At 67.0% G+C, this 11,857-nt stretch overlaps 1 protein-coding gene across 1 annotated transcript; it reads right to left on the bottom strand.

Moving 5' to 3' along the window:
* Positions 1-7,529, bottom strand: RARG (retinoic acid receptor gamma). The gene is given in 9 exon segments (XM_032094140.1): positions 1-1,193; positions 1,814-1,972; positions 2,190-2,394; positions 2,991-3,167; positions 3,961-4,115; positions 4,331-4,472; positions 4,858-4,947; positions 4,949-5,004; positions 7,371-7,529. Coding segments are annotated over 9 exon segments (1,302 nt in total). The 5' UTR covers positions 7,513-7,529; the 3' UTR covers positions 1-1,017.
* Positions 7,530-11,857: the final 4,328 nt, after the last annotated feature.

Here is an 11,857-nt window from a genome sequence, read left to right as displayed (position 1 = left end):
AAAATTTCCATCACTTTATTTTGCAAAAATAGAAAAGTCCCGTGTCCTCCCCCCAGCCTGGGAGGGGGCGGGTGGGCTGTAAACATGGCAGGGGGGCCCCCAAAAAGGGGGGGTTAGCGGGGGTCAGCAGCGGGGGGGGCCCCCAGTCTGAGGGGGGCCCGATGTAAACGCAGAGGAATAAATAGGGGTGAAAGTGCAGCCCCGGGCGGGGCACCCCTCGGTGTAGTGTAACAGGCTCCCCCCGAGGGCTCTGCAGCCCCAAATTCGGGGGGGGCAGTGGGGGGGGGGGGGGGCAGTAAGGCCAGACCCCATCATCCAGCCAGGCTGGGGGTAACAGATTTGGGAGGGCAGGTGGGTGGGGGGGATCCCCAGGATGTTGGGGTCACCCTATGGCTTGAGCCCCCACCCCGAAATGGGGGGGTTGTGGGGGTCACCTTGTGTCCCCTGTCTTTGGTCTCTGTAATGTTTGGGGGGGGTACCGGGGGAGGGCAATTTTGGGGTGTCCCTCCCCACCCCAACAGCATCAAAAAGCAAAACCCACAAGCACCCCCCCCCCCCAAATAGAAAGGGGGTTCCCCCAGATTGGGGGGGTAGGATGTCCTGGGGGAGAATGGGGGTGTCTCCCCCCCAAATCCACGCTGTGTCCAATAAATAAACCGTGGGAGGGGCACCCCGGGAGTGTCAGGCATTAACTTGGGGGGGGGGGGGGGGGGGGTCTGGGCCCCCAAACTCCCCCCCCTCAAGTCCCTCCCAGTACAAAGGGGGGTGGCAGCGGGGGCTCAGGGAGCTTTGGCTTGAAGCTGAGGTTTGGGGGGGTGCCCCCAGCCCCCCCAGCTTAAGGCAATAGCTTTGCTCTGTCAGTCTCTGTCCCCTTCCCCAGATTTGGGGGGTGGGGGGCACTTTGGGGAGCTCCCCCTCCCCAGAACAAAAGGGGGGGGCCCTGGAAGGCAGCTCTGAACACCCCACCCCATTGGGGAGGGGCTTTGGGGACCCCCCCCCCCCCAAGCTGGGGGGGTGCTATGGGGATTTGGGGGGGCCAGGGGGGCTGTCCTGGGCAGCAGGGGGGTCTGGGGGTGGGGGATGGCCGTCCCCCCCCACCTCGGTGAAGATTTCGGGGTTCTCCAGCATCTCCCGGATCAGGGGGGGCATCGGCCCCGGGATCTCGGTGCGCAGGGTGATGGCTCGTTCCGCCCCTGGGGGAGCCAAGATGTCAACACCACCCGAACTCAGGCCCCTCCTGAGAGACAGAACCCCCTCCCAAAAAATTACACCCTTCAACACCCCTCAAAACCTTGAACCCCCAAAACCTTGGACCCCCCCCAAGACCTTGAACACTCCCAAAATGAGCTTCAGTCCCTCCAAAACTTGGACACTCCCCCAAGAGATTGAATCCCCCCCCAGAGACCTTGAACCCCACTCAAAAATGAGCTTCAACACCCTCCCAAATTTCAACAGCCACCAACTTTCCAAACCCCCCAAAAGCTTCAACACCTTCAAAACCTTGAACCTTCCCAGATACCCTGAACACCACCAGAACGAGCTTCAAACCCCCTTGAAACCCCCCCAGGACGTTCAACTCCCCCAGTGCTGGGGGTGGGTTTGGGGGTGTCCTGGTGGGATTTGGGGTCCTGGAGGGGCACCGGGAGGCTTTGGGGTTGCTCCCTTTGGTGGTGATGCTGCAGGGCAGTGCCTGAGCAGCATTCGGGAAGATCACTGCAGCTAGGGGGTTTTGGGGGGATCCCAGGGGGGTTTGGGGGGTTCTGGGGTCCTGGCAGGATTGCCCCGGTTGGGGGGGGACCCGGGGGTCGCTCACCCTTGGTGCTGATGCCGCGCAGGTCGGTGATTTTGAGCAGCATGCGGGGGAAACGCTGCGGCTGCCGCGGGCGCCGGCGCCGGGCGTAGACCCGGAGAGCCTCGAGCAGCGGCTCCTGCAGCCGCTCCACGCGCCGAGGTTGCTCCAGCTCCATCCGGTCTGGGGAGAGAGAGAGACCACCTGGATAGGCACTGGGACATCGTCCCCATGGCCCCTGTCCTTGTGTCCCCATGGCCCCACGTGCCCATCGTCTGTCCTAGAGACCCCCATACCCCCCCGATGTCCCCTCGTGTCCCCTCCTCCGCAGCTGAGCAGCCACAACTCAGTCCCCTGTCCCCGTGCCCCCACATCCCCCCCATGTCCCCCGTGTCCCCACCCCCACAGATGAGGCAGATGGCACTGAGCAGCCCGGTCTCGGTGTCATCGAGCTGCAGCGGCAGAAGCTGCCCCGCGAAGGCAAACACCAGATCGGTGAGGGGCCCAAATCCCGCGTTGTGCATCTGGGTCCGGGTCAGCGTCAGCCCATCTGAGAACGTCATTGTGTCCTGCTCCGGCGTGTAGCGGGTGCAGATCCGCAGCATCTGCAGGGCAGGGACTCCAAAATCACCAAGGGGCACGAGAATACATCCAGGGACACCAAAAATCCATCCGGGGACACTAAAATCACCCAGGCACAACAAAATCCACACAGGGACACCAAAAATCCACAGAGGGGCCCAAAAATCCATCCAGGGACCCTAAAAACCCACCCAGGGTCAGCTCATCCCATCATTGTGTCCTGCTCTGGCAGGTAGCAGGTGCAGATCCACAGCGCCACAGGGCAGGGACCCCAAAATCCGCCCAGGATCTGCCCACCCTGGAGCACTGTCGTGTCCTGCCCTGGCTCTACCACAGCACAGACACAGCACTGGGGGTTGGGGTCAGGGACACCCCAAAATCGCCCAAGGTCACCAAAAGCACCTAAGGGACCCCAAAATTTCCCACCAAGGGACACCCAAACCCACCCAGGCCCTCCCAGGAGACCTCCCAGCCCCTTTCCAGGACGTCTGTCCGTGGGCTGGTGAGGTCAGGACCACCGTGGGCCACCCCAAGCCCCTCCAAGGAGCCCCCAACCTCCCTGAGAAGCCCCCAAACATCCTGAAGAGCCCCCCCAAGCCCCGTGGAGCCCAGCCCTCACCAGGATGTCAAGGCAGGCGGCCTTGAGCAGAGTGATCTGGTCAGCCATGCTGAGCCCCGTGAACCCCGGCAGCCGCTTCGCAAACTCCACGATCTTGATGATGCACTTGGTGGCCAATTCACTGAACTTGTCCCACAGCCCCAGGTCCAGCTGCACCCGGTGGTCAGCGCTCGAGTTCTGGGGGACAGAGGGAGCCCTGGCTCTGTTAGGGGGGTTGTTCAGGACCCCCTGGAACCTCTGGGACCCCAACCCCAGCACCCTGAACCTGTCCCACGGCCCCAGGTCCAGCTGCACCCGGTGGTCAGCGCTTGAGTTCTGTGGGGCATGGGCTCCGTTGTGGGGGCTCAGGGTGGACTGGGACCCCATGAGACCCCAATCTCAGTAACCCCCAGCCTCAGTTCCAGCTGACCATGTGGTCACTGCTGAATTTATGGGGGACACAGGCTCAGTTATGGGGGGTCAGGACCTGCTGGGACCCCCTCCTCAGTGACCCCCAGCCCTGAACTCAACCCCAGTCCCAAGTCCAGCTGCTCCCTTTACTCAGCACCTGAGTTTTTGGGGGTCAGGGGGTGCAGAGACCCCGCTCTTGGCTCAAGAGTTGGGGTCCCTCCCATGAGTAACCCCCCAAACCCTCCCCACAACCCCCAGTGCTCAGTCCCAGTGCACCCCTCCCCCTGAACTCATCCCCCAGACCTCCAGTGCTCAGCGCTTGTGTTTTGGAGGTCAGGAGGGAACAGGGACCCAACTGTGGGTCTGAGGGTTGGGGTCCCCACCAAAGGGACTCCCAAAACCCCCTGGGGACAGAAAGCTGGTGCCCCACTACCCCTGAACACGTTCCCCAGCCCCAGCTGCCCCCAGTGCTCGTGTTTGGGGGGGGACAGGAGGGAGCAGCAACCCTGCCCTGGGTCCAAGGGTTGGGGGGAGGGTTGGGGTTCCCCCTCGGTCCCCCCAGACTCCCAGCCCTGCTCACCGTGGTGTACTTGCCCAGCTGGCCCAGTGAGGGGAAGGTCTCCTGGTGGGCTCTGCTGACCCTCCGCACCAGCTCGGCCAGCTCGGGGCTCAGCTCATCCCCCCCCAAATCCTCCTTCACCTCCTTCTTCCTCTTGTTCCGGTCGTTCTGCACGGCTGGGGGGATGGGGTGCAATTTGGGGGCCAGGGGCATTGGCTGGATCCCTCCCAGAGGGGTTTCCTCCCCACACCTCCCCCAAAAATTCCCCCATGGGACAGGAACATCCCCACCATGAGCATCCCCAGGCCCCCTGGGGCACCACCAGGGCCCCTCAGTGAAGCTTTGGGGGGGTCCCCAACTTCGGGGGACCCCTGTCCGGACCCCCTCTTACCTTCCTTGGACATTCCGACCTGGAAGCACTTCTGGAGGCGGCAGAACTGGCACCGGTTCCGCGTGACCTTGTTGATCTGGCAGTTCCGCTCGCGGTGACACGTGTACACCATGTTCTTCTGGATGCTCCGCCGGAAAAACCCCTGCAGGGGGAAAGCTGGGGGTTGGAGGGGGCCAGGGCACCCCCAAACTGGGGGCACTAGCGTCACATCCCCAGGGATCCCAGTAAGGCTCCCCAGTATACCAGGGTGGGGCACAGGGCCTGGGGAGTTCCCATTGTCCCTGAGGGGTCCCCATCCCCCAGGGGGAGTCCCACTCACCCCACAGGGTCCCCAAGCGCCCCCATTACAGCAGCCCAGTGCTGGGTTCCCACTCCCACACTCATTCCTCGAGTGGGTCTCCACTGCCTCGGGGGTCCCCTTTTCTTGGGGCAGGTCCCCAGTGTCCCTGGGAGCCCCCAGGGCCTCCTCCAAGTGCTGGGTCCCCACTGCCCCCCGCTCCCCCCGCCGTCCCCCTGCCCCCACGCACCTTGCAGCCCTCGCAGGAGCTCACTCCATAGTGGTACCCGGAGCTGCGGTCGCTGCACACGAAGCAAGGCTTGTGCACACGGGGGGGGGGGCGGTGGCGAGGGGGGGCCCGTGTCCCCCAAAACCCGCCCAGGGGAGGGCTCCAGGGCTGGGGGGGGGAAAGGTGGGGGAGTTAGGCAGCCCCTCTCAGCCCCACTCCAAAGGGGCCTCGTCCCATGTCGGGGGGTGGGGGAAACTGAGGCACAGGTGGGGTGTGATTTTGGGGGTCTCACTGTCACCTCCATGGCCCTAAAACCTGAGTTGCAAAGCCCCAGAATCGGGGGTTGGGGAGTGGGTGGCTGGAATCCGGGGGTGCCACCGTGGGGGGGGATGTATCAGTGTACCCCTCCCTCCCCCCGGCCCCCCCCCAAACCCCAAAACCTGGGGTCGGGGTGTCCCCAGCTCCCCCAAACCCCAAAATTCTGGAGAAGGAGGGTCCCCAGCCCCCCAAATCCCCCCCGCGCAGTGCCGGGGGTGACCTGCGGGGAGGGAGGAGCCCCCCCGCTCGCAGCCTGGGCGGCGCTGGGGGAGGGGCAGCTGGTTTCAGATTTTTTTTGGGGTGGGTTTTGTGTGTTTTGCTAAAAAAAACCTAAAATTGCTAAAATTGAGGAAATTCCGGCCTCGAGCGGCGCGTTTGTAACCGCGGGGCAGAGGGGGAGCGGGGGGGGCCCCGCCCAGCGCGGGCCACGGGCACCCCGAAATAAGGCGGGGGCGCGGGGGAGACCCCCCACCCTAAAAACGGGGCCGAAATTGGGGACCACACCCCGCCCCCCTCCACGGGGACCCACCCGCGCTCACCCCAGGTTTGGGGAGGGCTGGCTGTGACCCCCTCATCAATGCTGGGGACTCCCCGCCGAGGGCTGGGGGGTTCATTGCGGGGGGCGGGCACGTGTGGGGGCCCCCACCATGCGTGTTCTCTCCATAGGTGTGATTTTTGAACGGGGGGTACCCCAAATTAAAGCAGTCATCCCCCAAAAAAGCAGCACCCCGAAAACATCCGGGGGGGCACGGCGCTGTGGGCACCCCCATTTATCAGGGGACGCCCCGCTCCAAGGCGCGGTGCCCCCTCCGGCCTCACACGGGGGGCAGGGAAGCTCCCCCGCCCGGGGGGGAATCTGGGGGGGCCACGGGGGTCCCCCCGCCAAAGCCCGGGGGGGGACGCCCCCCCCGCCCTGCTGAGAAGGGGGGGCCCCCCCACGCCGCCTCCGCGCCGAGGGGGGCTCGGGCGGTTTTGGGACGGCCCCGCAGGGGTTAAAGTGCCACATTGGCAGCGCGGGGGGGACGCGGGGGGGGCGGGCGCGGCCCGGACCGGAACCAGTTGGGCCGGGGAACTGGGAGGGGGGAGGACATGGGAGGGGGCAACGCGGCACGGGCACTGGGGAAGGGGGGGATTGAGGGGGATTTGAGGGGATTCCCTCCCGTCCCAACCTGTTTCTGCCCAGATCTACACGCGGAGGGCTCCTGTGGGACCCCCAGGACACCCCTCCGTGCGCCCCCCAAAACCGGGTGCCTCTTTCTACCCCCACAAAGGGGTCTGCGACCCCTCCAAAAAAAACAAGGTTCGGGGCCCCTGAGCCCCTCCAAAACAGGGTCCAGGGACCCCGATCCCCCCCCAAGAGGGGTCCTGTGTGGTCCATGTCCCTGTGCCCCCCCAAAGGGCTCCTGGAGGCCGCGACCTCCCCCAAAAAGGCTCCAGGTCCCGCGACCCCCGCCAAAGGGATTCCCCCAGTGCGGTCCCCACGTCCCTGCGCCCCCCCGCAAAACCGCTCTGGGACCCTGCACCCCCCCAAAACCGAGCCCTCTCAGGCCGGGTCCCACCTGGGGAGAATTTGGGGATGTCCCTCCCTTACACACTCGGCACCCACCGCGCACACGCCCCCCGCCCACCCCCCGCGTCATTCCCGCACACGCCCAGGTTGGCCCACGCGAGTCACTCCCCCCACCCCCCCCCGTCACCCCCGCGAGGCCACCCCGGCCCCCCCGGGTCACCCTCACCCCCCTTTCACGCGCGTTTACCCACTCGGACACGCTCCCCACCCCAGCCCCCGGCACACCCACGCACCCACTCGCGGACACGGAACCGCCCCCACGCCCGCACCGGCCCCCTCCGCTCACCGCACCCCGCCACTCCCTCTCACACTCATTTGCACACTCGGGGGCACTCCCAGAGACCCCTCCCCACGGTCTCGCCCCCCCACGCTCCCCACACCCACGCGCGGTCACCCTCGCGTGCCACAACCACCGCACGCTCACGCTCACTCGCATACCCAGAGGGGCTTCCCCGCACCCCTCGCACCCACTCGCGACACGAACACTCCCACGCACCCAGAGCACATTCGCAGCCGCTCTCGCACCCATTTGCACACTCACTCCACACCTGGACACGCTTCCCCGCCCCCCTCATGCCCACACCCACTCGCGTTCTGGCGCTCCCCACCCCCCTCACCCCCCCTCGCTCCCGGGCCCCCCCGGTACCTCTACGGGCGGGGCCCCCGCAGCCGGCGGGCACCGGGACCCTGCGCAGCGCGCAGCCCCCGCGGTTCGTCACGTCGTGCAGCCGCCGCGGAGCCGCCGCTGCCGCCGCCGCCGCCGCCGCCGCCTCCACGCAGCCGAACATGCCGGGCCCGGGCCCCGCTCGGCCCCGCTCGGCCCCGCCGCGATCGGCCCCGAGCGGCCCCGGAGGGTGCGGCGGAGGGGGCGGGGCCTGCGGGGGCGGGGCCCGGCTGGGGGCGGGGCAGAGCGCGCTGGGGCTGAGCGGGGCGCGGGGAGGGGGCGGGGCCTGAGCGAGGGGCGGGGCTTGGGCGGGAGGAGGTGAACGGGGCGGGGCCTGGGGGCGGGATCGTGTGGAAGGGGCGGGGCTCCAAAGGGGGCGTGGCCTTGAGGGGACGGGCTGGACAGGAACGGGGCGTGGCCTCGGTGCCGGCCGGGCCGGGCCGGGGGCGGGGCGGGGGCGGGGCCTGGGGGCGGGGCCGGAATGGCGGAGCTTAATTGGAATGGGGCGTGGCCTGAGCGAGGGGCGGGGCCGAGGGGGCGGGGCTGAGTGGGGGCGGGGATTGGAGCCGTGGGCGGGGCCGTGGGCGCGGACACGGTGTCGCATTTACCTGTGCCACATGTGCCACACGGTATCAGACTGTGTCCCCTCCGCAGCCCAGAAGGGAGGGGGCACCCAGGCTCCGCCCCCGGCCCCTCCCAGTCCCCCCAGTCCCCCCAGTCCCCGTGTCACCCCCTTCCCAGTCCCTCCGAATTCCACCCCAGGCACTTCCATTCCCTCACAGTCCTCATGTCACCACCCGTCTCCCCGGTCCTCCCAGTTCTTCCAGTTCCCCTGTCACCTCCCCAGCCGTTCCCAGTCCCTCCCAGTCCCCTTGTCACCCTTCAATCCCTCCCAGTCGTGCCAGCTCTCCCAGTTCCCCGCGTCATTTCCCCAGTCCCTCCCAGTCCCCTCCAATCCCCTCGTCACTTCTCCCAGTGTGTGCACTGCGCACAGGTGTGTGTCAGCGTGTCCAGCTGTGCCCAAGTGTGTCCAGGTGTGTGTGAGCATATCCAGGTGTGCACAGGTGTGTGTGAGTGTGTGCAGGTGTGTCTGGGTGTGCCTGGGCATCTCCAGGTGTGCGAGGGCTGTGCCAGCACCACCTGCCCGACCGCATTCCTGGTGCTCTGCACGAGTAACACACCCATACATGGGATCACTGCACGTGTCACACACCTGTGAACGGGATCACTGCACGTGTCACACACCTGTGCACGGGGTCATTCTATGTGTCAGACACCTGTACACGGGGTCATTCTATGTGTCACACACCTGTGAACGGGATCACTGCACACACCCATACACGGGATCATTGCACGTGTCACACACCCGTGCACGGGATCACTGCACGTGTCACACACCCGTGCACGGGATCATTGCACGTGTCACACACCTGCACACGGGATCATTCTATGTGTCACACACCCATACACGGGATCATTGCACGTGTCACACACCTCTACACGGGATCATTCTATGTGTCACACACCCATACACGGGATCACTGCACGTGTCACACACCTGCACACTGGGTCATTGCACGTGTCACACACCTGTACATGGGATCATTCCACATGTCACACACCCGTACACGGGATCACTGCACGTGTCACACACCCGTGCACGGGATCATTGCACGTGTCACACACCTGTACATGGGATCACTGCACGTGTCACACACCTGTACATGGGATCATTCCACGTGTCACACACCCCTGCACGGGATCATTGCACGTGTCACACACCCCTGCACAGGCTGGTCATGTATCACTGCACGTGTCACGAACCTTTACACAGTCTCCAGCGTGCACACGCGTGTCTGGGCGTGGGGACGTGTGCGGGGTGTGCCCTGCATGTCACACACACACACACACACGCGTCCCCATGCCCTGACACGCGTGTAAACCCCCCCGTGCTTCAGTTTCCCCCGGGCCGGGAATGGGGAGGGGAGGGGCTGCAGTGGGGGAGGGGCGAGAATGGGCTCATGGAAAAAGTTTTGGGTGGAAATTCCTCTCCCCGCCCCTCCCTCACTGCGGCTCAATGTCCCCTTTGTGCGGCCCCGGCCCCGCCACGCTGGGACCCCCCGTGTGTCCCCCCACGGCCCCCATGTCCCCATAATTCCCTGGGACCCCAGTCGTGTCCCCACCACGTCCCCCCGTGTCCCCAGCCTGTGTCCCCCTCACCAGCGGTCCCCCGTAATCCCCGTGCCCCCCATATCTCCCAAGTCCCCATAACCCTGGCTCCACCCCAATCATGTCTCCCCATGTCTTTCGTGTCCCCCGTGACCTGAATGTGTCCCCCCATGGCCCCCGTGTCCCTCATGCTGCCCCATGTCCCCACAACCCCTCCCCCCCAATAGTGTCCCCTCGGTGTCCCCTGTCCCCCCTGTCCCCTGTGCCCCCATAATCCCGTGGCCCCCAATCGTGTTCCCCCATGTCCCCTGTGTGCCCCTATGTCCCCCCAGTTGGGTTTCCTCAAGTCCCCTGTCCCCAATGTCCCCGCACATCCCCATATGCCCCATGTACTCCATGTCCCCGGCATCCCCTGTGTCCCCTGTGCCCCGCCATGTCCCTGTGTCCCCGCAACCCCCCAACTGTGTTCCTCATGTTCCCCATCTCCAATTTCCTCCGTGTCTGCTCCATGTCTCCCGTGTCCCCTGTGCCCCACCACGTCCCCTGTACTCTCCCATGTCCCCCCCCGCGTTGTGTCCTCCGCATTCCCCCTCTCCCCACTGCCGCCAGGTCCTCCCCATGTCCCCCGTGTCCCCCCACACCCCCTGTTCCCCATGTTCCCCGTGTCCCCTGTGCCTCCCTCCGTGTCCTCACGTCCCCATGTCCCCGTGTCCCTCACCCATGGGTGCCGCCACGTGTCCCCCCCGCTCCCCCCGCTCAGCCGCTTTTCCCGGTAAATCCCCGGGGGCGGGAGGGGCCGCAGGGGGGCCGCTCGGCCATGGGGCTGGGCTGGCCGCGACCCCGGCCCCGCCGGCGCGGGGGAACCTCCCCGCACTGTCCCCCCTCCTGTCACCTGCCCCCGTGCTGCGCCCCCGCCCTCTGCCCCCCGCCCTGCTGCCCCCAGTGCCACCCCCCGCCCTGCCACCCCTCCTGCTGCCCCCAGTGCCACCCCCCGCCCTGCCACCCCCCGCCCTGCTGCCCCCAGTGCCACCCCCCACCCTGCCACCCCTCCTGCTGCCCCCCACCCCCCTGTCCCCAGTGCTACCCCCCTCCCTGCTGCCCCCAGTGCCACCCCCCTCCCTGCCACCCCCCTCCCTGCTGCCCCCAGTATCACCCCCCGTCCTGTCGCCCCCCCTGCTGCTCCCCTTTTTGCGCCCCCCCCGCCTGTCCCCAGTGCCACCTCCCCCCCTGTCCCCCCCCGTGCCACCCCCCCCGGTGCCCCCAGTGCCGTCCCCCCCCCCTCCCGATGCTGCGCCCCCCCCCGCCCCCGCCTGAGTATCAAGTGAGGGGGGCCCGGCCCGCTCCGCCCCCGGCCCAGGGACCCCCGGAGCCGGCGGTGAGTGAGGGGGAAGCGGGGGGACCCCCGAAGGAGCTGCAGCGGCACGGACCGGGGGCTTCCCGGGGGAGGCGGGGGCTCCGGGGCAATTGGCCGGGGAGGGTCCTAGGGGGGCTCTGAGGGGGGCCGCAGGGGGGTGTTGACCGGGGGGTTGTGCCCGGGGGGGGATTTGCTCGAGGGTCTCTGCGCAAGGTGTCTGAGGGTGGGGGTCCCCATAACCCCCCGAGTGTGTCCGGGGGATTTCAATGGGGTGGGGATGCCGAAAACCGCCCGTGGGGTCTCTGGGGGTACTTGGGGATGTCCATAATCCCCCGTGGGCTGTCTGGAGAGTCTCTTTGGGGGGGTCTCCATAGCGACCCGCGGCGTCTCTGGGGGTCCCTGTGGACACCGATGGGGGGGTCTGTGGTGGTACGCCCCGTGTCACGTGACAGGGGCCGAAGATGGCGGCGCCCATGGGGGACCGGAAGCGGAAGTGGCTCCGCGGAGGCCCCTGGGGCAGCTGCGACGGCGGTGGGGGTCGGGGGTACGGAGGGCCCTGAGGGGTCCGGGGGTTGCCGGGAGGGATCGGAGGGGCTTTAGAGGGTCCGAGAGGTGTCTGGGAGGGCCTGTGGGGCGACTCTGGGGTGCTATGGGCGGTAGAGAGGGGGCTGTGGGCCCGTGAGGCGGTGGAGGGTGTGTGGGGCGCTCGAGGCGGATGTGGGGGGCTGAGGGTCCCATGGGGGGTGTGGGAGTTCTGTGAGGATCCTGTGGGGAATCTGTGGAGGTCCTGTGTGAGGCCTACGGAGGATCTTGGGGGCGTGTGCGGGGTCTGTTGGAGGATATGGGGGTCTGTGGGATGGGGGGAACTCTGATGGGGATTTGGGGTCTATGGGGGTTCTGTGGGGCCTGGGTGGGGTCTGTGTGGGCTTGGGAGGGGTGGTAGGGC

This window comes from Corvus moneduloides, chromosome 30 (genome assembly GCF_009650955.1).
Source record: "Corvus moneduloides isolate bCorMon1 chromosome 30, bCorMon1.pri, whole genome shotgun sequence".
Lineage (NCBI taxonomy): Eukaryota > Metazoa > Chordata > Aves > Passeriformes > Corvidae > Corvus > Corvus moneduloides.
Note: the sequence above shows the minus strand (reverse complement) of the source record. Positions and strands in the feature narration are given on the sequence as shown.